General features: G+C 43.4%; 2 protein-coding genes across 2 annotated transcripts in view; one reads left to right on the top strand and one right to left on the bottom strand.

Moving 5' to 3' along the window:
• Positions 1–10,352, top strand: part of RBM48 (RNA binding motif protein 48) — a 299,162-nt gene extending 288,810 nt beyond the window's left edge. The window contains exon 5 of the mRNA XM_044067674.1: positions 10,031–10,352. Within this exon, the coding sequence (XP_043923609.1) occupies positions 10,031–10,105 (75 nt within the window). The 3' untranslated portion in view covers positions 10,106–10,352. The remainder of the gene's footprint in view (positions 1–10,030) is intronic.
• Positions 10,124–25,698, bottom strand: part of EFCAB1 (EF-hand calcium binding domain 1) — a 311,240-nt gene continuing 295,665 nt past the window's right edge. The window contains exon 6 of the mRNA XM_044067675.1: positions 10,124–10,593. Within this exon, the coding sequence (XP_043923610.1) occupies positions 10,543–10,593 (51 nt within the window). The 3' untranslated portion in view covers positions 10,124–10,542. The remainder of the gene's footprint in view (positions 10,594–25,698) is intronic.

Genomic DNA, 25,698 nt, shown 5'->3' with positions numbered 1-25,698 from the left:
CTGAGACGTACCTCCCTGGACTACATGAAAAGAGACATAAAGGAGCTCTCTGATTATGTAGCCCAGGCAGGTATGACCCTGACCCTGAGCAGTATCCTTCCTTCACCAAGAATGATGCCACAATATAGAGACAAGATGATCAGCTTTAACAATTGGCTTAATGTCTGGTGTCATTCAAAGGGGATCCAGTGTCTGTCTGCCTGGGATGACATGCTTGACAAGCCACGTTGCTTCACAAGGGACGGCTTGCACCTGTCACCCCTGTGATTCCGGATATTGGCTAAGGCTCTTGCCACCCCCATAGTGCCTTTTTTAGGCAAGGCTCAAATTCTAAACCTACCACCCTAGAAAACAAAAATGGGAAGAAACTGAGGGTAATGCTGCTCAATGCCAGAAGTCTAAATCTCAAAATGCACGCACTCGAGGCCCTTCTCAGTATGGAAAACATCGATGTCTGTGCTGTAACTGAAACCTGGTTCAAGGCTCCTGAGAGCACCCCAGCACTATTAGGTTTTACCTCATATCATGCGTTCCGGCCCCAAAACCCAGACCACACCACAAAAGGAGGGGGTGTATCCATATTCATAAAGGATACCCACACCTCCAGGTTGGTGGCAACGCACGAAGCTTCGGAAACCATCCAGGTGCAACTAACCATAGGCAAAACTGCTCTACAAATTGTAGCATGCTACAGGCTACCCTCTCAAACTCAGGAACCCACACAGCCTTCCTGAAGACACTGGAGGGTATAAATGTATCTCCAAACACCATCATATTGGGTGACTTCAACTACCCGAATATAGACTGGGAACATTACTCAAGCCCTAACTTTCTACCCCAACGGTTCCTGGAGTTCATAAATTCAAATGCCATGGAACAGCTAGTCACTGTTCCCACAAGAGGAGAAAATATACTAGATCTCATTATCACGAACATGGGGACAAAATGCTCCACACCGGAAGTATATCCCTCCTTGGTGAGATCTGATTATAAACTAATCTCACTGGAAATCCACATCCCGCCCCCACCCCAAACAAAAAAGACCACAGTGAAGAACTTCTCTAAAGCAAACTTCACACTACTCAAGACTGGTGTGGTATCCTTCAAGGCCCCTGAGCCAGTGGAAACCACAACCCAAGCTGCGGAAGCCCTTACAAATGCCTTCTATGAACACCTCCAAAACTGCATGGATCAGGCAATCACAAATAAAACCAAGACTCTTTCCACAAAGGGCAAACATCCAGTCTGGTGGACCCCAGCCATTAACAAACTTTACAATAAGAGGAGAAAGCTATTACATGATAGAACAAAATCCATAAAATGGAAGTCACCCCTGATCATTATTAGTAAAAAAATACGAGCACTCATTAAATCAACTAAGGCCAATTTTGAGAGAAAAATTGCCATGGATTCAAAGGACAATCATAAGGCCTTTTTCAGCTATGTTAGGAACCTGGGTGGAAACTCCCAGATATGCTCAGAATTAGTCCAAAATGATACAAAAATCACTGAACCCACAGACATTGCCAACATACTGGCAGACAGGTTCAGTGCAAACTTCACCCCTCTCCCCTAAAGGAGAGATAATTATCCCAGCGGAGTGTAGCCTCCCAGACATCTCAAATGCGCAGGTGAAAGCTGCTCTCTCTAAAGCTAAAAACACAGCATCAATGGGACCGGATGGTGTCCCCGGCTGTGTGCTACACGAGCTAAATGAGGAATTAAACCCGCACATAAGGCAGCTGTTTAATCTCAGCCTTACCACAGGATACGTGCCCAAGGAGTGGCGTACGGCAACTGTGGTCCCACTCCACAAAGGCGGTGCTTTTACGGACCCTGGTAATTACGGCCCCATAAGCTTAACAAGTCTAGTCTGCAAAGCTATGGAGAGGATCATAATGGAGCTCATAAACAAAGATATAGGGGACTTGCAGACATTGGACCCGACCCAGTTTGGCTTCGTCAAGGGAAGATCATGCCTTTTGAACTTGGTCGACTTCTTCGAAACAGTCACCAAGGCCATTGATGAGGGAAAGGCAGTCCATACAGCCTACCTTGACCTTGCAAAGGCTTTCGACACAATACCCCACTCGGGTATTGTAGAAAAACTTACCGGCTTAAATGTAAACCCATATGTCACAAGATGGGTTGCAAACTGGCTTAAGGACAGAACCCACAGGGTTAGAGTTGCTGGCGCTATGTCAGACTCCAAGCCGGTCACAAGTGGTGTCCCACAGGGCTCGGTCCTTGGCCCCTATTGTTCGGCATCTACTTCTCAGAAGTACAGGCCAACATGGGAGGACTTTGGCTGACATAGTTTGCAGACGACTGCAAACTGGGCGCCATAGTGGAAAGTGCATCGGACACGGATATCCTTCAGAAGGGACTCACGGAAACAGATAGCTGGTGCCAGAGCCATGGCCTGAAGTTAAACGCCAAAAAATGTGTAGTCATACCCTTCAGGAAAAACAAGGTAACCCCAAGCTACCATATAGGTGGCAATCCACTAAGCACAGAAGAGGGTATCAGGGACCTGGGGACCCAGGTTGACAGTGGCCTTTCTTTTGACACTCGCGTTGCTAAAGTGGTTAGAAAGACCTTCTACGTTGCCCACCTGATCATGAAGGGATTCACATCCAGATCTAGTGAGGTCATTGTTCCCCTGTACTCTTCACTTATCAGACCAATGATCGAGTACAATGCCCCATTCGGAATGTATCTCACCCGACATCTGCAGCAATTGGAGAGACCCCAAAATTTCCTCACCAAAAGGATAAAGGGACTCCAAAATCTGTCATATGCTGCCAGATTGAAGAAACTCCAGCTCTATTCAGTCGCATACCGTCTGCTCAGAGGTGACATGTGCCTGACATACAAGGCCATGTCCAACCCGGAATTAATGGACATGCTCCACCTCAAAAAATCCAAATCCACCAAAACCACTAGAGTAAGCGACTTAAACCTTAGCACGGATATAAATAGGACATGCTGGAGGGATAGATTTATCACTCAGAGACTCCCTATGCTGTGGAATAAAATCCCGGTCCATGTGAGGCAGAGCACCTCGCTGGCTCTGTTCAAGAGAAATCTTGACCTGTGGATGGGAGATCGTAGGTTTACCCCGGGAATCATCTCTGTGTCACTGCTGGACAGAGGCACAACAAACTAATGGGCACAGTATTTTTTCATATAAGGGGTGGCGTAAGCCACAAAAATTTGGGCTGGGCTTATAAATGCCTTAGGGCAGATAGCCTAGTATAAACCTATGAACCTATGAACTAGGGCATAATTAGAAGTTATGTACCTACCATAACGTTCCATGTTAGTTGTCTTCTTCTCGCCTTCTTTCTTGCTGGATGGGTTCGGAGCCGATCCTCGGCTCCGACTCGGCCAATCTAAAAGCTCGAGAGCTAGTTCCACCGGCTAGAGGCTCCCCTATATCCCACAATGCTAGGCGGTAACTCCTCAGATCTCGTTTGAAAGCTAAGGCCAGCAAGAAAATTCCATAAGGAACAAAGAAAAACTCCTCTAGGTCTGTCCTGGCTAGGGGGAAGGCGGGTGGGACACAAGAAAGAAGGCGAGACGAAGACAACTAACATGGAACGTTATGGTAGGTACATAACTTCTAAATGTTAAGTTGTCAATCTCGCCTTCATTCTTGCTGGATGGGACCGCGTCCCTAGCACCTTGTCCCGGGTGGCCTATCGGAACAGACTCTTGAGTTCAGTGGAACCAAAGTTGGCTCGGTCTCTAGAGGCCAAGTCCAACTTATAATGAGAAATGAAGGTATGGGGAGAAGCCCAAGTAGCTGCAGAACAAATCGAATCAATAGGCAACCTATCTTGGAAAGCTATAGAAGTGGCTAAAGCTCTAGTTGAGTGAGCCCTGGGTTTGGATGGCAACTGTTGATGTCTTATCTCATGCACTAGGGTAATCAACGAAGTAAGCCATCTAGAGAGAGACACTTTAGAAACTGGAAGGCCCATTCTACCTTCTGCATAAAAAACAAACAGTTGGTCAGATTTCCTGAATTGTTTGGTCCTGTCTAAATAGTACCCAAGTTGGCGATGAACATCTAAACAGTGTAACTTTTGTTCTGACCTATTAGAATAATTTGGGAAGTAAACAGGAAGCTCAATGGTTTGATTCAAATTTGCCAGTGAAGCTACCTTGGGCAAAAAAGACGGGTTAGTACGTAAGGACACCCTATCCTTATGAAATACAAGATAAGGTGGTCGACAACACAGAGCATGGAGTTCAGAGACTCTTCTAGCTGAAGTGATAGCTACTAAAAAGAGTGTTTTCCAAGAAAGTAACTTTATTGAACATGAAGCCGCAGGTTCAAAGGGGGAAAGAATTAAGGACATCAGAACCAAGTTGAGATCCCATTGGGGAGGAGGATCTCTGATGGGTGGTTTGAGGAGAAAAACTCCCTTTAAAAAGGCTTTGCAGAGTTTGTGAGACATAATGGAGGACTCTGAGACTCCAACATGAAAGTTCAAATTGCTGCCAATTGAACTCTAATGGTAGACGGAGACGAACCTGAGTTGAAAACTACGACTAGAAAGTCTAGAACTGATTGAATGGAAGCAGTGAAAGGATCTATATTCTTTGACTGCGCCCAATAGGAAAAACGTTTCCACTTGTTATGATAAATCTTCCGAGTGGAAAATTTATGAGAGGCTATCAAGATATCTCTAACTGAGTGAGATATCAGAGGAAGCCTGGCTAAAGTTGGAATTGGAGGAACCACGCTGTGAGGTTCAGAGAAGGAAGGGAGTGGTGCAACTGACCCGACTGATGGGTCAAGAGGTCTGGAACTGGGTCCAGATGCCAAGGTTGCTCCAACAGATAATGGTGGAGAAATGGGAACCAAACCTGTCGAGGCCAGTAAGGGGCAATGAGGATCATGGAAGCTTCCTGAGCGATGGCTTTCTGTATCAGCTGAGATATCAGTGGGAAGGGAGGAAAAGCATACAGAAGTCCTCGGGGCCAAACGTGCACTAGAGCGTCTCTGCTGGGGTGGCCTGGTTGGGGAAAGTGGGTGAAAAAATCATCGCACTTACTGTTTTGGGGAGTAGCGAAAAGGTCGCAGCAAGGCCAGCCCCACTTTCAAAAAACTTTCTCCAACACTGAATTCTTCAGAGACCACTCGTGAGGCATGAGAATAGCTCTGCTCAATTTGTCTGCAATCACATTGGACTTCCCGGGGATGTGCGTTGCTAACAGAAATCGCTGAGAAGAAATCGCCCATTCCCACAGTCTGAGTGCCTCTCAACATAGGGGGTAAGATCTGGTTCCGCCTTGTTTTTTTGATGCACCACACTACAGACATGTTGTCTGTCTGAATTGCTATAGTTCCCTTGGGAAGAGAGTCTTGTAAAGCTTGCAACGCTAGAAGCACTGCTCTCATCTCTAGGACGTTTATGTGCAAGTGGCACTCGAATGGTTGCCACATGCCCTGGACTGTCCTGCCCTGGTAATGCCCCCCCCCCACCCGATCAGGGAGGCGTCCGTTGTCACTGTAGCAACTGGAGGGGGAGGGACGAAAGGTCTCCCTAGGAGGAGCTGGGGAGATGTGATCCACCAAGAGAGGTGATTCTTGCACGATTGAGTTATCCGAATAGGATGGGACATTGGAAGTCTTTGGTAAGACCATTGTGTGAAAAGCATCCATTGTAAAATTCTCATATGGAAGCGAGCTAATGGTAGAAGGGGAATGGCTGCCATAATTCCTAAGACTTTCAGGATCAGTCTGGCTTTGACTTTGTTGCTCTGCAAGACAAGAGAGACCTGCCTGTGTATGTCTGCTATTCTCTGCTCTGTGAGTCTGGCTGACATATTGACTGTGTCTAGATTTGCGCCTATGAAGGTAATAACACGACAAGGCGACAAGACAGACTTTTCGTAGTTTATTGAAATGCCTAGTGCCTGACATGTGTGAAAGGTGTAGTCTCTGGCGAGAAGTAAAAGATGCTTGGTGGGGGCTGTAAGGAGCCAGTCGTCTAAATAAGGAAACACCTGGAATCCTTGTCGTCTCAGATGAGAGGCTACCACTGCCATGCATTTGGTAAACACTCGAGGGGGGTTGTAGTGAGACCAAAGGGCAGGGCTCTGAATTGAAAATGACTGGTTCCCAGCCTGAAGCAGAGAAACCTCCTGGAGCGTCGACTCATTCTGATGTGATAGTACGCGTCCTGGAGATCTATGGAGCACATCCAGTTGTCCCGCCCCAAAAGGGGTAGAATGGACTGCAGCATGACCATCCGGAACTTTGTTTTCTTGACAAAGTTGTTCAAGTTGCTGAGATCCAGAATGGGTCTCCAGTCCCCTGTTTTCTTTGGAACCAAAAATAATTTGGAGTAGATTACGGATCCTGTTTGGTCTGCTGGAACTGGTTGAATGGCTCTTTTTGCGAGCAGCTTTGAAATTTCTAAAGCTGCTTGCTCCCTTTGACTGGGTGGAACGTCTGGAAGGGATTTTTTGGATTGCTTCGGAATGAAAAGGAATTGGATTCTGTAGCCTTCGGAAATGATAGACTGTACCCACTTGTCTTGAGTTAGGGATAGCCAGGCTTCTGGGTACAGTGCAACCTTCCCCCGACTGCCTCCGAAGGTGGACAGTCGGGCAACACCTCAGGGATGCTGAAAGGGCTTGTCTGAAAAGGATTCTCGACTGCCCTGATTCTGCGGGCCCCCTCTGCCTCTAGGACGGCGTCTACCATTATTGTTCCCCCCTCTGCCTCTAGAGGGGAATCGACTCTGTGCATCAGGCAAATCTCCTTGAGATTGTTTATGAACCACATCTTTCCCCCCTTCTGGCCTTTGGGGTAAGGTCTAGAAGGAGTAGAAAAATGGAGTCCGACGGCAGAGAGAGTTTTGCCATCAGTCTCGCACCTAGTCAGGGTTTCCTTCACTTGAGGACCAAAGATGGATGATCCATCAATGGGGGAATTAGTGAAGGACGCCTTGAAAGGGTCCGCAAAGTTACATAGCTGCATCCAGGCGTGCCTACGCAAGGCTACACCTGTACCTGCCGCTCTACTTGCTCCATCCGCCGCATATGAAAGGAGGCGCATGGAGGAGTTAGTTATAGAATTAAGGGTTGCCAGCTGAGAGTTCATCCTATCCTGAAATCCCGCAGCTGTTGGGTCCTTCAACATTTCACTCGCTTCCTTGAGCAAATCCCTCTGAAGACGAGTGAAATGAGACCGGTAATTCAGCGATCTCATAGTAAAGGTCGCTGACGAGAACATCCGCTTCCCGTACCTGTCCATCGACCTAGACTCTTTGTTAGGAGGATGAACAGGCACCGAAGGATCAGCTAACTCTTTCTTGGTGGCCGCAGCCACCACCATAGCATCAACAGACGCCTTTGGTCAAAAATTCTTTGTCCTTGGGGGCCGTAATGAATTTTGATGGTCTCCTGGGGGTGGGTTCCACTGAATCAGGAGCCGCCCAAGCCTTCTTTGCCACCACTTGCATAAGGGGGTCAAAGGGAGGGGACACCCAGGAGGTGGAAGGGCGAGAGCCACACTCCTCAAGATGCACTGATTCATCCTCTGAAGGGTTGAGGGCTGGCCAATTCCCCCTCTGTTTTAAGATTTCAAGGATGTCTACAAAGGAGACGTCTTCAGAGGGGGAACGATGGGAACCTTCAGAATCCTCTAAATCAGTGTCAGAGGTGACAGACTCAGGGGCGTCAATTTGCTTCCTCTTGCACTGCCTCTTCCTAGGGGGCTCTCCTACAGGATCAGGAGAGGCCTCGGAAGAGGAGGAGATCCCCACTGGGGAAACTTGAGGAGCTGGCTCTCTATGGTCGGGGATGAGAGAGTGAGTAGAAATCACCAGAGGCACCATGGGGGGAAGGGCAGAAGGAGCCGACTGTGGAGTTGAACCTGGTTCTAACACGCTCCTCATGACCTCGAAGGCACCCCTGTCAGGCAGAGCCAGAGGTCTCCGTTCCGAAAAACTGAAAACCTCCCCCGGCACCGACAGAGATGACTCCGAGGCCGATGTCGGAGCCGAACTCACCAGCGCTGAAGCACAGAGGGAGAGCGGGGTCGGACAAAGGTCCGATGCCACTCGCCCCCTCGGAGCCGACGAGGGAAGTCCGGCGCCGAGATTCTTCCAAGGAAGACATCGGAGCAGACGACTGAACTGAAGACAAAGGTATCGGTTCTGACGCCACCACAGTCTCGGGTCCGAGCCGCCCCGGCTCCGAACTCAAAAGAGTCAGAGGAGGAACATTTTGAGTGATGGGAATCGTTCTCGACTGTTGAGTCGGACTTTGAAGCATCTGGGCTAGTGCCTCGGACTTAAGAAGTCGACTCACTACTCTCTGAAGGTCATGGTCCGATAACCTGGAAGACCTAGAAGAGTGGGATCTATGGCTCCATTCAGACAGCAAAGGAGATGCTGGAGCCGAATGAACAGAGCCGATAGATGGAGATCGGGACCTTTTTCTAGATGTTGGTTCCGACAACTTGATCGGAGCCGACTCAGCTATGTCTTCCTCGGCTCCAGCCGGAGCCGAGGACACTTTAGGGGCTTTTATTTGAGATTCATCGGCTCCGGCCGGAGCCGATGTTCGAATAGCCTTAGGACCTCCAGAAGACAGCTCAGAGGCTGGAGCCGAAGGTCTGGAAGGCTTCGAGGGTTTCCCCGATGATTGAGTCGAGGGACCCTCAGGCTTCAATAAACCCCTTAAAATGAGTTTATTTTTTCGCTCCTGCAGGACTCTAGGGCTGAAGCCATGGCAAACAGCACATGAGTCCTGCAGGTGCAAAGGTCCCAGGCAGTACACACAAGAAGTGTGACCGTCTGTCAGAGACATCTTCTGACACTTCTTAAAGCCTGAGACCTTTGATTCCTTAGACATATCTAAGGGGAAAGTGTAACCACACAAACACACACACACCGATTACACTTAAAAAAATAATTAAACTAACTTAAATTAAGTTAAAGGTAATTATTAATAAAATCCCTACAAAACACAGTCACTCACTACTAGGAAGGGAGGGACTGGGCCTAGGGCCCGAGGGAAAATTTCTATAGTTTTTTGGAAAAAGGGGGTGGAAATTAACAGGGAATGGATGGACTACTTTACAATAACTATTTATAAAAAACTAACTTAAAATAAGGGGGAAAAGGCTAAGAAAACTAGTTTCTATACCAAAAACTAACCTGAGCCGGTAGGAATGCACCTCGATCGCTGTAGCGGCAAACGAGATCCGAGGAGTTGCCGCCTAGCATTGTGGGATATAGGGGAGCCTCGAGCCGTGGAACTAGCTCTCGAGCTTTTAGAGTGGCCGAGTCGGAGCCGAGGATCGGCTCCGAACCCATCCAGCAAGAATGAAGGCGAGATTGACAACTTAACATCATGTATTAATATTCTCTAGCAGGTGTTTTGACATACGTTTCATATTAAGAGAAAAAATATAAATACTTTTCCTTGGCAAATGACATTTCTATTGTTTTTTTGTTTGACGATTAGGTCAGCTATTAAAGGTCAAGGTAAATTACTCGAACCAACCTTTTGTTCTTTTCTATTGCATATTAGATTAGTTTTTATGCATTTCCTCTGGGCACTGTCTAAATTTGTTCTTGCTGAGTTGTGAACTTTGCCATCTAAGTTAGCAGGCAAACACAAGCATGAACTCTATCGGCCTATTGAATATCTTTGTCTTGGAACCAACATCCATGCAGCACACAGATTTTTAAGCAAGTGGGGGGAAATCATATATCCTCTACTACCTTTCTTTGCATAACAACTGATTGGCTCAAGGATTCATATACACCAAAAAGCTGAAGCTGGCTGTCCTGAAATGTTTCTGTCTGTCCAATAAAAGCTCCCCTTAGCTGTGTTGTAGTGCCTAAAGAGAGCATAATGGAATTCATAACCATTAATAGAGATTATGAAATGTTGATTTCAGTTTGATTTTTTTCTAGTTAAGATCTTACATTTTGAAGAAACTCATACTTTTCAGTTATTACCAACAGTTTTTCTAATAGGTTTGTTTAATTTTTAGGTTTCTTCCATCCCTTTGCCAGAGCAAACAGAGCTTCAGGTAAAACCTCCACCAAAGCAACGTCGAAGAATCTGAACATGGACAGGCTGAATGTGCTTTTGTATTTGCTCTTTTAATTCTGAAAACTTCAACAAAGTCAGCAGTTATACAAAAATAAGAAAATATATGTATTGGTTTACCAGTATATTTTTTTCTATTGTAAAAACTGAAAATGAATACTTACAACACAGTGTACTGTGTTACATACACAGAACAGATGGGACAGCAGCAGCTGCTTTATTTTCCATAATGTAGGAATAAAATAAATACACATTATTCAACAGCTTTTCTTTGTGTTTACAGTTGTCCAGCAGTGCACAGAAGACAAGACTGATTTTGAGAAGTTAAACCACTAAACAAAGATATTTCTTGTGTTTTCTGAAAATGTAGCTCAGTTCTATCACAGTTTTACTTGGAGAGCTTGACTGTTCATTGACAGCAAACAGATGGGTTGGAGTCCTGCTGATGTTGCTTTATAATTCATTGTTTTCTTGGAAGACCTGGCTTTCAAATGCAAGTGTACTCTGTGTAGGGAAAAGAGAGAAAAAGGGAAAGTAAATATTACATCACTAGTACAAATTAAAAATGTTGATAATGTCTTTAATATAGCCAGATAGAGGCATGCCTTTCTAAAATTACACGACTCAAACATAGAAGTCTTGTTAGTTCAAACTTATCAGGTGATCATACATTGGTTTGTTTATACACTGGATGAAGTTTATGGATGAAGTTTATTTTCCCATTCTGTCTGTATGACTTTTCAGATTGTAATGCACTTCACCTCATGAAGGATAGTGCCACTGAAGGCTTCAGTGACCAGGTGACTGAAGGCTTTTGACTGCCTTAGTAGAAAGTAGTGACTTAGTAGTGAGTTGTAGTGAAGCTTAGAAAAAAAAAAAGAAAAAAAACAGAGTGCTGCATGTAAGTGAAACTTGTGTACTAGATCCGTGTTGTCTTTTTCCGTCCATCTCAACTCATTGGTTATCGGATACTAGACCAGCAGCTTTAGACTTCAGCCCTAAGGCTGTAGCGCCTCCTCTCTCCCATAATGCTCTAACAGCTCTGCCAACCGATTGAGTTTGCCTTCTATGTTACCATCAAACTGAAATATGAACAGGATGCTAGCAGACAGGACTGTGACAAAGAAAGCTCCAGGAAGGGTCCATTGTGGTCCAGAAGGAGCAGTAAAAGATTGATGATTTGGAAGAGGGACAGAGGTTGGTAATGTTTGGATGGATTGAAGATGGAGGGACGATTACACGGATGTTGTGCATTATGGTCAATACATAACTTTTGTATCCAATGTTGTCTTTTCCATCCACCTCAACACATGAGACAGGGACCCCAGCGAGAAAATCCTCTGGTGGCAGTGGAATGATAGAGTCAAAAGCAGCACTAGACCTGGACTGTATGTCGAGCTTGTAATGAAGAATGAACGTATGGTATTGTAGACCATGTGGCTGCTGCATAGATGTCCTCTAAAGGAACATGGTTAAAGAAAACTGCAACAGTTGCTACCTCTCTGGTAGAATGTCTTTGGTTTAGAAGACAATGGCAATCCCTTAGCCTGACAAATAAAGGTAATGCATCCAATAGCCACCTGGACATAACATTGGATACTCTGAAACCCAACTTTGCCATTGAAAAGGAAATGGAGTTGATCTTTTTTTTTAAAGTCTTCTGTATAGTGCAAAAGAAACCTACTCTGATGGTAAACATCCAAGAAATGAGGGAGATATTTCTCATTATTTGAAAAATTAGGGAAGAAAACTGGTAGATGTATAAATTGGATTAAGTTGGTCCCTGATGCTACCTTGGGAAAGAAGGCTGGAGTGGTCCTGAAGGAAACTGCCTTTGTGCAAATGCTATATTTGACTGTCATAACAAAGCCTGTGGGTTGAAAATTCACCTGGCTGAGGTAACTGTTACAAAGAATGTTTGTTTTCCATGACAGAAATTTTAAGTCTGTAGAAGCTTCAGGTTGAAACAGAGCCTTAGTGAAGGTCTGTAACCAGATAGTGATATCCCAAGGAGGAATGGGATCTTTCAGTGGGAGGCACACAAAGAGAAAAGCTCCTTTTAGAAATGCTTTTGAGAGCCTTAAGGAATCAGAGTATGCTGTTCTCCTATGTGAAAATTAGAAATGGCAGACAACTGTACTTTTAATTGTGGAGTAACTATAGCCCTCGAATGAAAGAGATCCATCAGGAAATCTAAAATAGAAGCCATGGGTGTAGAAAAAGTATCCAACCTTTAGAATATGCACAAATAGTGATCCTTTTTCACATAATCTTGTTAAATCCTTCTACTGGAAGACTTTTTTTTTTTTTTACTGGAAGACATTTGAGAAGATTTGAGAAACTGAACAAGTCTGGAGGATCGCCTGGAATTTCTATTGATTATTGGAAGTGACAGAGTATTAAGGATTACTCCAGATACAATCACTTTAGCTAGCAGATCTAGGAGACTCACTCTCTGATACCCTCCGTGTGGGAGGAATAAAGACACCTTGTTGAAGTTTCCAGTAGTTTATTCAGTTAAGTAGGTATATGGAACCAGGAACCAACTTGAAGATTTTACCAAGAATTTATTGCCAGGACACTCGACCCACATACAGTGTATTAAAATCCAAAATTTTTGGATTTTAATACACTGTATGTGGGTCGAGTGTCCTGGCAATAAATTCTTGATCAAATCTTCAAGTTGGTTCCTGGTTCAGGATCCTTTTTTTGGTTATTAGTTGGATTGCACTTTTTTTCTTGGTCTAAGTAGGTATATGGATGAGTGTTCTTGTTCTAATGAACAAGAACACTTCCACTTTTAAAACTACTGTGCTTCCGAATATGCTTAGTGAAATCTTTACTTACTAATACTTTATAGCTTTACATGGATTCAGAGCATTCCATACTGCTTTCACTGGTGAGTGAACTGGTGAAATCACCAGCATAGCTAGAGGTACAGGTGTGCAATTACCAGTGATTGTAGAAGACGCTCTTTGTGGAGAGCTTCTGCAGTATTATTGTAACAAATGGACTGCAGATTACCACATTGCCGGACTTTCTAGTCAGGTTTCACTTCATTTGAGGTACATCTCATATAAAATTGCCTTTATTTTGCACAATCCTCAGTTGTATTTACTAGCTGAAATTGTAGTTGCTTGACTGTGTGTATAATTCATCAATAGTCATTTCAGTGTACCGTCCATTTGATCAGCAAAAATATTTAGTATATTTTCACTTTGTGAGAAATTTTGTGTTTCTTAGTTGCACTTGATGTAGACAGATAAAAAATCATTACGAGGAGTTTCTTTTTGAATTGGGACCTCTGTATATTTCTGATTGTGAGCATTATAAGAGACTCACAAGATACACAAAGTTAAGGAAGCTGAAACACGTTATTGCTGTAAGCCAGCTGCAGTGTTTCTGAGGCCTGAAGGTAATTACCAATTAATTACAGAAATCTCTCCAACCATGCCGCAACCAGTTAGGAAACCTGCTTGTGAAAATTACTGGTTTGTGATCAGAGAGCAATTCCCACAATTGCAGCCTGAAATGTTATGAAGATAAAGTAACAAGTATGTGCCTAAGTGTGTGCACATGTTGTACATTGCAGCATTATGAGAACGTTTGAAAGCCGCAGTTAAGTAGCTCCCATCAATGCTTATATATGGCTTTATTCCCTTAAATGGGGAGGACATGAGTGTATAGGATATTAGGGATTGGGGTAGAGTAAGAAGAAGAACATACATGGGGATGGATAGCAGGTAGAGGCATGAATGCTGGGACTCTCAAACATGAAACACAGAGGCTAAAAGGGGTGATGCTGAGACAAAGGGGGTGAGAGTCTGACAATGAAATTATTGACATACACTTTGTGATGGGGGAGGGTTGGACAAGAAACATTAGGGACGTGACGCACAATGAAGAGGAAAACCAGGATGATGATAGGGTGAGTAATCTGATCCTGTTGCCATGCTGCCTGTTCTAGACCCAGGGAGAATTCAGTCACTACAGTGACTACTCTCCCTACTGAGCTATGCATGAGGTGGTGGTGATGGCAGAACCAAGCATCAAATACAACCTTAAAGCCACACGAGGATCCTGACCAGGCAGCCAGTGTGAGCATCAAGCTGCTGAACCACCAACAGCATTGTCAGCTGTGAGATTAATAGCATTCTCCCCCTGGAGAGTGACCACCACAGGCCAGCAGTGACTGTCTCTGATGAAATGGCAGGCACAAAGCCAGGTGGAGTGTTGGTGGGAGTAGGTTAGGGCCAATGTTGGGCTGGAAATCTGTGCCTCACTACTGGAACAGGCATGGCAGATACCGTAAAAAATGGTAACATAAATGGATAGAAATAAAACAAGCATCAAATAAAATAGTAAAATGAATAGTACCAAAAACGGGGATAGAATATTACATTAATATTAGCACTGTCATGCTGCTATGTACAGTATTCTTCTTATGACTGTCGGGGGGGGGGGGTTGTGTGTTTTTGCTATTTATTGTTGATTTATTTATCCTTCTGTGGGTCTTGTATCGAATATCTTTTTTTTTAAATTGAAATGTTATACTGTTCTTGTTATCCTTGCTTCCAGTGTACTCTCTGGTGAGTTGATGCTTGGAATTTCATTTAGGCTGCACTTGTGTAGTCCTGAATGACAATAAAGTTTACTTTGACTTCAGCTGACCATTTTGATTGTCAACTAATATGATAAATGGGCTGCATATGCTATAAACCTGCTCAGTTCTGCCTAGATACAGCAACTCAAAATCACTGTTGTAGGATGTGCAGGTAAATGTACAGTGCCACTGTCCCCATATACAGAATTGGGTGGGGCTCAATGGATGCTACAGTGGTAGGTTAGGGATATTGGATGGAATGTTTCATGAGGGGTATTGCACTGGACCTGTAGACATGCCAGAAGGGGAAGTTCAAAGACATGCAAGGTGTATGTGCACATTGGTAACACCCAACATCTGTTGTGTACCACAGGCAGAGAAGCAGTAGTTTCCAACAGACAGTTGTCAGTAGTGGCACTGGAAAGATCATAAGGTAATTGGCTACACACCAGGGCATGTAACATGACTGTAGCAAAGAGGTTGGTTGAAGGTATGGATATGGTAGAGTGATGCATGGGCAAATATGCTGTTAAGTGCCTCACCACCACCACAAACCCCTAACCTTCCCAAAGGACCCAGTAAAAGCACAAATGCTAACCCCCCCCCCCCCCAGACAAAAACCCCTATCCTCACTCATGCTCATATGCACTTAGTATGTACTCAAGTTCACAGAGCTGCCTGAACCTTTTGGCATTGCATTGGTTAATTACACAATGAGTTGTACTTGCAGTCCAAAGGGAGTTCATTGCATATGGACTGTCCTGGAAGTTTCAAAATTACACAATAAAGGGGCCTCATTGCACTATGGAAGATTGCCTACAGTAAACTGTACAGCACTGATCTCGTTGGATTACATTCCTTACTACAAGCAAATCAAGCTTACAAAATGTTAAGTGACATTGGAGTGGTATTTTGTTTATTTTTGTTGTAGTGATACTACTTTACTTGTGGGGTATTTTATGACATCCATGACAGTGTGAAACTTTTGGGGGTTAAGCTGTTGAGAGTTAGTCAACAATGATGATGCCATTGGTTGGGGGATTGCATTATAGGGTAAAGTCTCCTGCCGCAGCAGTAGTTGGAGGGTATGTGATGCACGTTTAGCACAACATGAGGTCTGACAGTTCTGTCCTTGTGGACCCTGCAAGTTACATAGTCTAACCTGTAGCCAATGAATATTGATATGGCATTGTTAGGAGGTGTTCTGTTGGCTGATGATAATTATACCCAATACTGTGGCAATAATGTTCTGGTGACCTGTGTGTAGAGGACAATTCCTGTAATAGTACTGTACTGTTAGTTGTTTACCCACAACTTGTCATGATATAATTCGTTATAGCTAGTTGCTTGATTTGCTTCTTATACCTTTTCACTTTTAGCTAACTAAAGTGTTTTACATTAAGAAGACTGGGACTGCAATTCTAGTGGCAGTAGAAAGTTAGCCTGGTCTGTGTTAGTTGGGAAACACATGGGGGGGGGATTAAAGTGAGATTTTTGCAGTGGCCAGGGGGGTTTTTAGTTTGTTTACTCACTTTCTTTGAGTATATAAATGTAATTGTGCTTTTAGCAGTGCCTTGTATAGACACTGGCAATTGGACAATAAATTTATCCCAATAAAACTTTACCCCGGTACTTAGTTGTGCAGATAGCAACTTGTTTACTTGCTGAGGAGCACTGCCGCATGAGTTTGTTATACATAGCATAACTGTAGATCTGATGTTGTCAATCTTCATGTGATCCTTGACTGTGGGCTCAGTTCCAACTCACGGAACCGACTCGGACGTTTATTTCAGCTTGTGCCTTCCAAACTCTCGAGCTAGGCTTTTACCCATAATGCTCCTCTCAAAATTACCTCAGCTCTCATTTGCTGCTTCGTGTGTCAGACGCATTCAACCACTCTCAAACCTTGGCTAAGATTCAAGTACGTTTTTTCCTTAAATGTTCACTCCATAAGGTCTTCTTTCATCTTCTAGTATATCTCTTCATTACCCGCTCCTCTTGATAGTTGATTCCCGCATGTGTGAGTACCTCTCTTTCGTTTTTATCTTTACCATTGATAGTGCTTTCACAGTACCATTGTTGGTACTCCTCTTTTACCTTTTTAAAGGTAATCCTGTTTACCATAGTTGGTATTTTCTCTTTCTCTCTCTGTTTACACACACACACACATATATGTGTGTGTGTGTGTGTGTGTGTGTGTGTGTGTGTGTGTGTGTGTGTGTGTGTGTGTGTGTGTGTGTGTGTGTGTATAAAGCTTTATTTCCTGACATCTCTGTGTATGTGAGTGACTGTTTGAAACTTCCCCTCATTGTGGCTGAAAAGGCCGAGTTTCCAACCAAATATTCTAAAGGCACTTAAGGCTTTAAGAGGTGTCTTAAATGTCGGGAAAAGTGCCCAATTCAGACAGACATATATTGTGCGTATACTGTTCAGGCAAACTTCATCTGCAAGAGAGTTGCTTTGTCTGTCATGGCTTCTCTACCAGGACTCTTACAGAGCACAAGAATAAGTTCATTCTGAAAGGCCTTTTGAAAAGTGACTTCGAAGAGACTAAAACAGAAGCCAGTTCATCTTCATAATCTTTTTCTTCCTCTAGAAAATGTTCTTCTTCAGTTCCAAGCATTTCAGAACCTTCTAAGAAGGCTTCAAAGCATTCTTTGGTACTGATGAGTTTATCTGCACCCAAAGTAGGACAGTACTCAACACCAATAAAAACTTTGGAGCTGACATTGGTTTCCTCAGCACTGAAAAAAAAAATGGTACCACAAAAACCACAGTTAATCTCGGTACTGAGATGTAGGTATTCTCCTTCAGTTTATCCTTTTAAGGATAGACCTCCCAGCTCCTTCCTCGATGTCAGACCCCTTATGTATCCATTGACTGCATCGGTTCGTTCCACTTAAAGTCTGTCCGAGGCCGACATGATGAGACTTTGGTGGATCAGCTCCTCATGGCGAGGGGGTTGTCTTTGGTTCCTAGCCAAGCTGGTGTTGGAACCAGTCCTACAACATCATCTGTTCCTCCTCCAACTCCTATTGAGACATTGGAGCCCTCCATTCCGACGCTTCTGGCATAGACTGTCTCAGTTCCAGTGACAACTTTGTATGTGGTACCGAGAGCTGCCTTGGGTTCCTCCAGCATTCGGCACCGGAGGTATCCTGGGCTTGAGACTCTTTGGATGGGTCTGAGGTGCATGGATCAGCTTCTTTAACTTCAGAGCCGTCCATGACCGTTGGTGCTTCTACCTTTGTAGGCTCGACCCAGGCTTCGGTTTCAGGGGTCGCCTTCTTGGTGTGGTGTGGACCTCCGTTCTGTTCTGGGCTCCCATCCCCCTATGGGGAGGGGATGGCTTTCCGAATCATGGAGAAGGCCATGTCCATTGGAGACTCACTATATCTGCAATCCCTGTCGGAATGGATCTCAACATCCCCTCATCTGGAGCTCCCATCAGTCCCATCCCCTGGACAGAGAGCAGAGAAGCCCCAGGAAAGACCCACCTTGGTGGTTTCCTATTGGGATACTTCCCTGGAACAGAAAGTGCAAGAGGAAGCACTTAGACTCTCCGCAGGAGTCTTTCACCGAAGATACCGACTTTGGTGAAGGGGGGGGGTTCCCCCAGGTCACCCCCTGATGATGTTTCCTTTAGGGACATCCTAAAACAGAGGGGTGGCTGGTCTTCCCTCCAGCCCTCCTCTGAGGACTTGGTATACCTGGAGACTTTTCATGCCCAACCCTCTACTTCTTGGATCTCTCCACCCGTTGATCTCATCAAACTGATCACTCAGCGGTTGTGGAAGATACCCGACTCCATTGAACCGTCTCCAAGAGACCTGATCGGATCCTTTCATCCCCTAAAGATGAGCAACACTAGTCAAACAGTATGCCCATGGATGCCATGGTGATAGCAGCAGCCACAAAGAAGGAACTTGCTGAGGAAAGTTCAACTATCCATCCTCCTAATAAGGAGTCTAGTACAATGGATAGGTTTGGGAAGCACATTTACACGTGTACGACCTTTGCTTTCAGGTCCCTGAATTACATGGCACATTTCACAAGGTTGCAGAGGGATCTGATCAAAGAGCTCTTGAATACCTTCTCAGGAGTAGTAGCTGAATAGGTACGGGACAAAGTTACCTTACAGCTTGCAACTCTTGAAGCAATTTTTAACTCGTCCATTAGGCTGATTGGCCATGCAGCTGAAGGGACGAAAAGAGTGGCGATTTCCGGCATAGCCATTAGAAGGTATTCCTCAATGTGTTTGTGCGATTTTGCGGAGCCATTTAAAGCGTCCTTTGTCAATGCTCCATTTGACAGATCATCCCTTTTTGGCCCTAAACTTAGACACTCTTGTCAGGTCTGAAAAAGATGGGAAGACTCCTTCTGTCGTAGGCATACGTTTCTCCACTACTCAAAGGCATTACTCTAGGAAACAGAGAAGTGAGAGACTATGGTTTAAAAAAAATCCCAAGGGCCTTTCCAGTATTCATGTGACAAAGACTTTCCCCGGGGCAGAGGGGGAAGTAATGGAAGACACCACACCAGAGGCAGAAGTGGCCTGCAGAAGCAGGGGTCCAGAGATTCTTTCTCTGGTACCTCCTACCAGCATCCCTGAAGGGGAGGCCCGATTGCCCTTCTTTGGAGGAAGTCGGTGGACGACCATCCCTGCACCAGCCCACCTGGCAACTTATAACTTTGGACAAATGGGTGCAGGGAATAATATCCAAAGGGTACAAAATCCCACTATCTGTGCATCCAAAAAACCCAAAAATGACTCCCAAATGTTTCACCCAATCACAGGTAAGCAGCAGTCATAGAAATTCAAAAACTGCTCGACAAAAGAGTCATCTGTAAAGTCCCACCAGACCAAATAGGATCCAGGTTTTACTCAAAATTATTTTTAGTGCCCAAAAGAACAGGAGACTGGAGACCCATCTTGGATTTCAGCCAGTTCAACAATGCAGTTCAGCAAACCAAGTTCTGGATGTTCTCGGTACAGTCTATACTTCCATTCTTGAAAAAAGATGATTCATTGTGCTCTGTAGACCTCCAGGACACGTAGTACCACATAAAAAGGACAAATGCTCCAGGAGATTCATGTGCTTCCGGCTGGGATCCAATCATTTCCAGTTCAGAGCACTGCTGTTTGAACTCACCTCAGTCCCCAGGGTGTTCACCAAATGCATGGCAGTGGTTTGCAGCTCATCACAGACTGCAAGGATTTTGAGTTTTTCCATATCTCAGTAACTGACTTCTCACCGCTACCACCAGGTGTCAGAAAGAGCAAGAGATTACACCTCTTTGTGCATTTCTAGGCATTACAGTAAATTACAAAAAGTCAAATTTGCAGCCTTTTCTACAACTAGAATTCAGTGGAGTTGGACTCTGTTACAGGAATTGCTTCACTTCCACTAGAAAGACTACAAAGGATCAGATCTCAAGTAGGCAAAATTATACAAAGCAAAGAGTTCTAACCAGATTAGTCCTACAAGCATTAGGCTCAATGGCAGCCTCAGTCACTTTCTCGTTACCTTTGCAAGATATCACATGCAAATCTTACAGTGGTTACTTGCCTCCCCCTAGTCTCCGATTCATCAACCAGTGTCTTACCTAAGCATGATTACCAATCGCTGCAAACAGGATTTTTCATGGTAGCTCCATTCCAACAAGATTCTCCTGGGCCAACCTTTCATTGCTCTGCAATCCCAAGCCATAGTGACCATGAATGCTTCCCAGATGGGATGGGGGGGTCATTATCTGGGAAGGATAGTCCAAGGCACGTGAGCCCAACTAGCGGCCAACTTGAACATCAATGTTCTGGAGATGGGGGCAGTGCTGTTAGCATTGCAAGTATTCCAGGATGTCCTTCCTCTGGGAGTAGTAGCAATTCAAACATGTCGGTAGTTTGGTATATCAAAAAGCAAGGGGAAACCAAATCTTACCCATTATGTCGAGAAGCCCTCAGAGTTTGGCAATGAGTGACTTCTTCCACCCGCTTTCTCACAGCAATGCACATTTCGTGGAGCTACAATGTGATATCAGACAAGTTGAGCAGAACCATTGTCATGCCTCATGAGTGGTCTCTCAATCCTGTGGTGGCGAAACAAATTTTTCGTCACTGAGGCCAACCTTGCTGCAGTCTTTTTGCATCCCCTCTGAACAAGTGCAGCGGTTACTTTGCCCTAATCCCCCTTCCAGGGGAGTCACCTAGAGATGCTCTTCTCGACAATTGGCCCCTCGATCTTCTCTATGCCTTTCCCCTGACTCCTTTGATGTCCCACTTTCTAAAGAAAGCCAAGAGGTCGGAGAAGTTAATAACCCTCATTGCCCTCGACAAGTTTGGTTTCCCTACCTTTGGCCTCCTCTTCTTTGGAGACCATGGATACTGGACCCAGCTCCAGACCTGCCGTCCCTTCCAGAGGGCATGGTTCATCTGAACCTCCAACATCTCAGGCTCACAGTATGGCTTCTCCAATTCCCATGATTGCCAGGCATCCTTCCCTTTCCTGTCCTGTCAGTCATATCATTGTGGCTCATCACAAGCCTTCATCTAGGAAACTGTGTTCAAAGCAAATGGGAAAAGTTTGTAAGTTGGGCACTTATGAACAAATCTGACCCTTATACAACCCAGTTCATAAGGTTTTGGAATTTTTAGCTAACGTGTATCGATCTGGTTCCTCTACCTCAACAATTAAAGTCCATCTAGCGACCATCTCGAACTTCCATATGGGGTTTGATGGGTCATCCCTTATGTCACGTAAACTTTGTAAAGCCTTCTTAAAGGGCACCCGAATGTTAAGACCTCCTTTAAAAGAATACATTTCTCCATGGGACCTAACCCTAGTTCTTCAGTCTCTTACTTTGACTCCCTTTGAACAATCAGCTACTTGTGACTTAAAGTTTCTGACTTAGCCACTAAAAATAAAGTTTTTTATCACATCTGCCAGAAGAGTATGTGAACTCCAGGCTTTGTCCTGCAAACCACCCTACATAATATTTCTCAAGGACAAGGGTCACTCTTAGCACTAATCCATCCTTTTTACCAAAAGTAGTCTCAGAATATAATTATCAGTCAGACTCTTCAACTACTGGTCTTTTTCCCTAGTTTTTCCAACAAAGGGAGTACTCCATTCACTTATCAGATGTCCACAGGTATTACGTTTTTATCTTCACAGAACAAAAGACTTCAGAAAATCCGATCAATTGTTTTTTTCCTTTTCCTGTCTTTCTTTTGGTAATCCAGTTTCAGAGGTTACCTTGGCAAAATGGCTTAGAGATTATATTACATTTGTCAGTCGAACGGGCCGCATCTTTCATGCTCAAGTTAAGGCCCATTCAGCTAGAGCTATGGCAACATATGCAGTTTTCCATGCCAGAGCCTCCTTAGATGACATTTGTGCAGCAGCCACTTCAGCCTCTCCTCATAACTTTATCCCTCATTACAGGCTGGATCAGGTCTCTAGGGGAAGAGCATCATGTGGTTCGATGGTGCTCAAGAATATTCTTCCATGAGACCTCCCAAGATGTGGGTAGTTGGGGACTCTTGTCCCACAGTCAAGGATTATGTGAAGTTTGACAACATCAGATAAAGAAGTTATGTCTTACCATAGCATTTCATCTGTGTTGTCAATCTTCATTAATTCTTGACATTCCCTCCCTCCATCCCCCAGCCTAAGACTTAGTGGAGTGAACTCTTCCAGGACTGGTTTCATATTATAGACACAGATCTGGCCTCTTCTTCCTATTTGCTATTTGTCTGCCACTAATTTAGGCAAACTTGATCTGAGGTAATTTGGAGAGGAGCAAGAGTTTGGAAGGTGTGAGCGGAAATAAATGGCAGTGTTGGTTCCAAGGATAGGAAGAAATGGAAACAGATGATCCGCTGTGGCGACCCCTAGTGGGAACAGCCGAAAGAAAAAAAAAGTTGGTTCCAAGGCTTGGACGGTACTTATGGTAGACAAAACTTCTTTTTTCTACCCCCACAACACCTAAGTTAGCTTGCTGTACCACCCTCTCTGTAATTCACATGAAAAAGACCAGACATGGATGGGGACTTGCCCAATTTTTCCACTGCCAGCTTGTTAGATATGGGCATCTTGAGATTATGTAGGAATTGTCATGTTCACTGATGATCAATTATATGTTAGAGAAACAGGGACACTATGCGAGATATGTCATTACATAATGTTATTGAAGGTAAGACTCTCAAACAAAAGCACTCAAAATAAAATTTAAGTTGTCAGCAATGCACATAGACCAGCATATGTTGAGGCACTTAAAGGCAACCTTCCTAAACCCCAAAGTCATTCATCCTACAAAAAGAATTCAGCAAACCCAAAAACACTCCACCAAAACAATATCCAACGCAGCACATACAGCTAAACCTTTGGATCCTCAACTACAAAGGTCATAAGGCAAGCCAAAAAATGACCCAATATATAGTCTTAGGAGACTTCATTGTGAGACATATATAGATGTCCCTGTCACCATGTTGTATAAGGAGAAAATCATGGTCAGTTGTCTATTAGAGGCCAGGATCTGCATAATCACCCATTAGCTCAGGTCATTAGGCCACAAGTGCTAGTATGACTTTGTCACAGTCCAAGTGGGTGAAAATGAACTGAGACGTACCTCACTGGACTTGTATGAAGAGAGAGACCTTACTCACTTGAGCCTAAAATGCTTTTTTCATATACTTCCAGTTCACACCCATAACTTTTTTTTTGGGGGTCTGGCTTCTTTAACTAAGTGACATACCAGTTAATAATAGGAAGTATTAAAAAGTGCAAGGACTTATTAAAAAAAATAGTTATTTATTTTTATATTTGTTTACCGGGGAGGTCCGACTGGACAGAGCTGTCCGTTTTCAGTAGAAGCCCAGGGCGAAAAGCTCCAGAAACAATTGCTAACATATACTATACATAAGATATTTACATGAGCATTATAGTTTACACATACATTGATAAACTATAACAGATAACATATGATTGCATAAGATATTTACATAAGCGTAGTGGTTTAGACATACAATTAAAAGTATGGCAGATAGTAAAGCGATTGTTGTTCATACAGTATGTTTAGTAGAGATAATCTTGAAGATGTACTGAAGATAAGACAATAAAGGAAAAACTAAAAATACTAGCCAGTTTGTGAAAGGAGGAGAATATAGACTAGTTCATATGAGGTTCGTTGACATTTTAAGGGAAAGCTTTTTAACTTAGTCTAGGGAAGAGTTGGTGGGTATAGATGGGACAGTGGGGAATAAAAGTGACACTAAGATTGTTAGTCTAGAATGGCCTGAAGTGGAGAAACTAATCTTTGCCACTTTTTCACATTTTCAAATTTATGCTCATGTTTTTGTAACTGAGAGACATACATATTATTGAGGTTTAGGGTGTGAAACACCAGTGTGGGAGAAAGGAAAATTCACTGTCAATGCTGGTTTATATCACACTACGCTGGAAATATTATTAATTAATTATTATGAAAATAAGCAATATTTCCATATGTACATAATACTTCAAAAACTGAGTGACTTGCACAAACTGTTGCACGACATTAAGAGAAACCTTAGATGTCGAAGAATACTTTCTTTGATATTTGTACTTGTTGCACATCTTGAGAGATGTCAAGTAATATTTGTTTAGCTAATTATACAATTAAACATATGTTTTTGTATTTCTGTAAATATTTCAATAAACATGCACTTACAGAGGAATTTCTTGTTGTCACGTGAAAGCTGAAGTCTGGTTGACAAAACTGTTCTAACAATATATGTCTAGGTTATATAGTTTTCAGGATATAAACATTTGTGAAAGCTTACAAAAATATAATTTGGGGGTTATTATACATTAAGAATATTTCTTATTGATTATATTGCTATTTGTACAATTTTAATGGCTTCTATTTGCAATATGTTTACATTTGTTTATCTTCTGCTTTTTAAGTTATAATACCCCAATCCTCTCTAATCTGACTACCCCTTACAAAAACCTTTCAACTCTTCGCTCAGCTAATAAGTTTCTAGTTTCCACTATTAAATCTAACAACAAAGCTGGAGACTCTCTATTCATTAACACTGTGGGAAAAGCCTGGAACCAGCTTCCAAGTGAACTTTCTACTCTCTCTTCCACACATCTTTTTAAAAAACATCTCAAAGAGCATCTTAAAACTCACTGGCTTTGTCCCTGCACAAACCCTGACTGATTTTTCACTTTACCCACTCCTGCTCTCCCTTTTACTTCACTTCTCCAGTGTACTATATTGCTCAAACCTTTCAATGTCCTTTTTGCTGTACTTTGTTTCCTACCTTCACTAACAAATAAACAAAACAAAAAAAAAAATACTTTTTATAACATTTTTAAAATGTATTACTCTCTGCGTTTTTTTTCCCCATGTCAAATATTGTTTATTCTTCTGTATTTGATCTTAGTTCATTCCCCTTTAAATAACTTGGCACACAATATTTTTTGCTTTTCTTTTCTTCTTTCACATATATTCAAATATTGCTATTATCTGTACTTGATAATAGCTTAATTTTTTATATTAATATTGTGTAAGTAGTTTTCTGTCTATGCTTGGAGCTTTTCTCCCCGGGCCTCTACTGAAAATGGACATGTATCCAGTTAGACTAGCCCAGTCAGCAAATGTAAATAAATAAATAATAATAAATAAATAATAAGTTTATTTTTCAGAAAATGTTCTGGAATGCAAGATATTTGTAGGTTGTTTGAGATGTGTCATTTCATACCAGATAGGTGTTAATGAGATTATGGCGGTCTCAGACTGTGTGTCCCAGGCTGGTATGTAACTTTCATCGAGCAGCAGTCTGTCTTCACCACGGATGATGTGGCAATATTAAAAAAAGACGACTGACTTCAGTAATTTACTTATTTTGTGGTGTCATTCCAAGGGGGTACAGTATTTATCAGCATGGGAGGATATGATTAAAGTACAGTTTTGTACCTACCATAAATGTAGATGTTCGAAGATCCACATTGCTGCAGTCC

The sequence above is a fragment of the Protopterus annectens genome, chromosome 3.part1 (assembly GCF_019279795.1).
Source record: "Protopterus annectens isolate FY-2018-M chromosome 3.part1, PAN1.0, whole genome shotgun sequence".
In the NCBI taxonomy this organism is placed as follows: domain Eukaryota; kingdom Metazoa; phylum Chordata; order Ceratodontiformes; family Protopteridae; genus Protopterus; species Protopterus annectens.
Note: the sequence above shows the minus strand (reverse complement) of the source record. Positions and strands in the feature narration are given on the sequence as shown.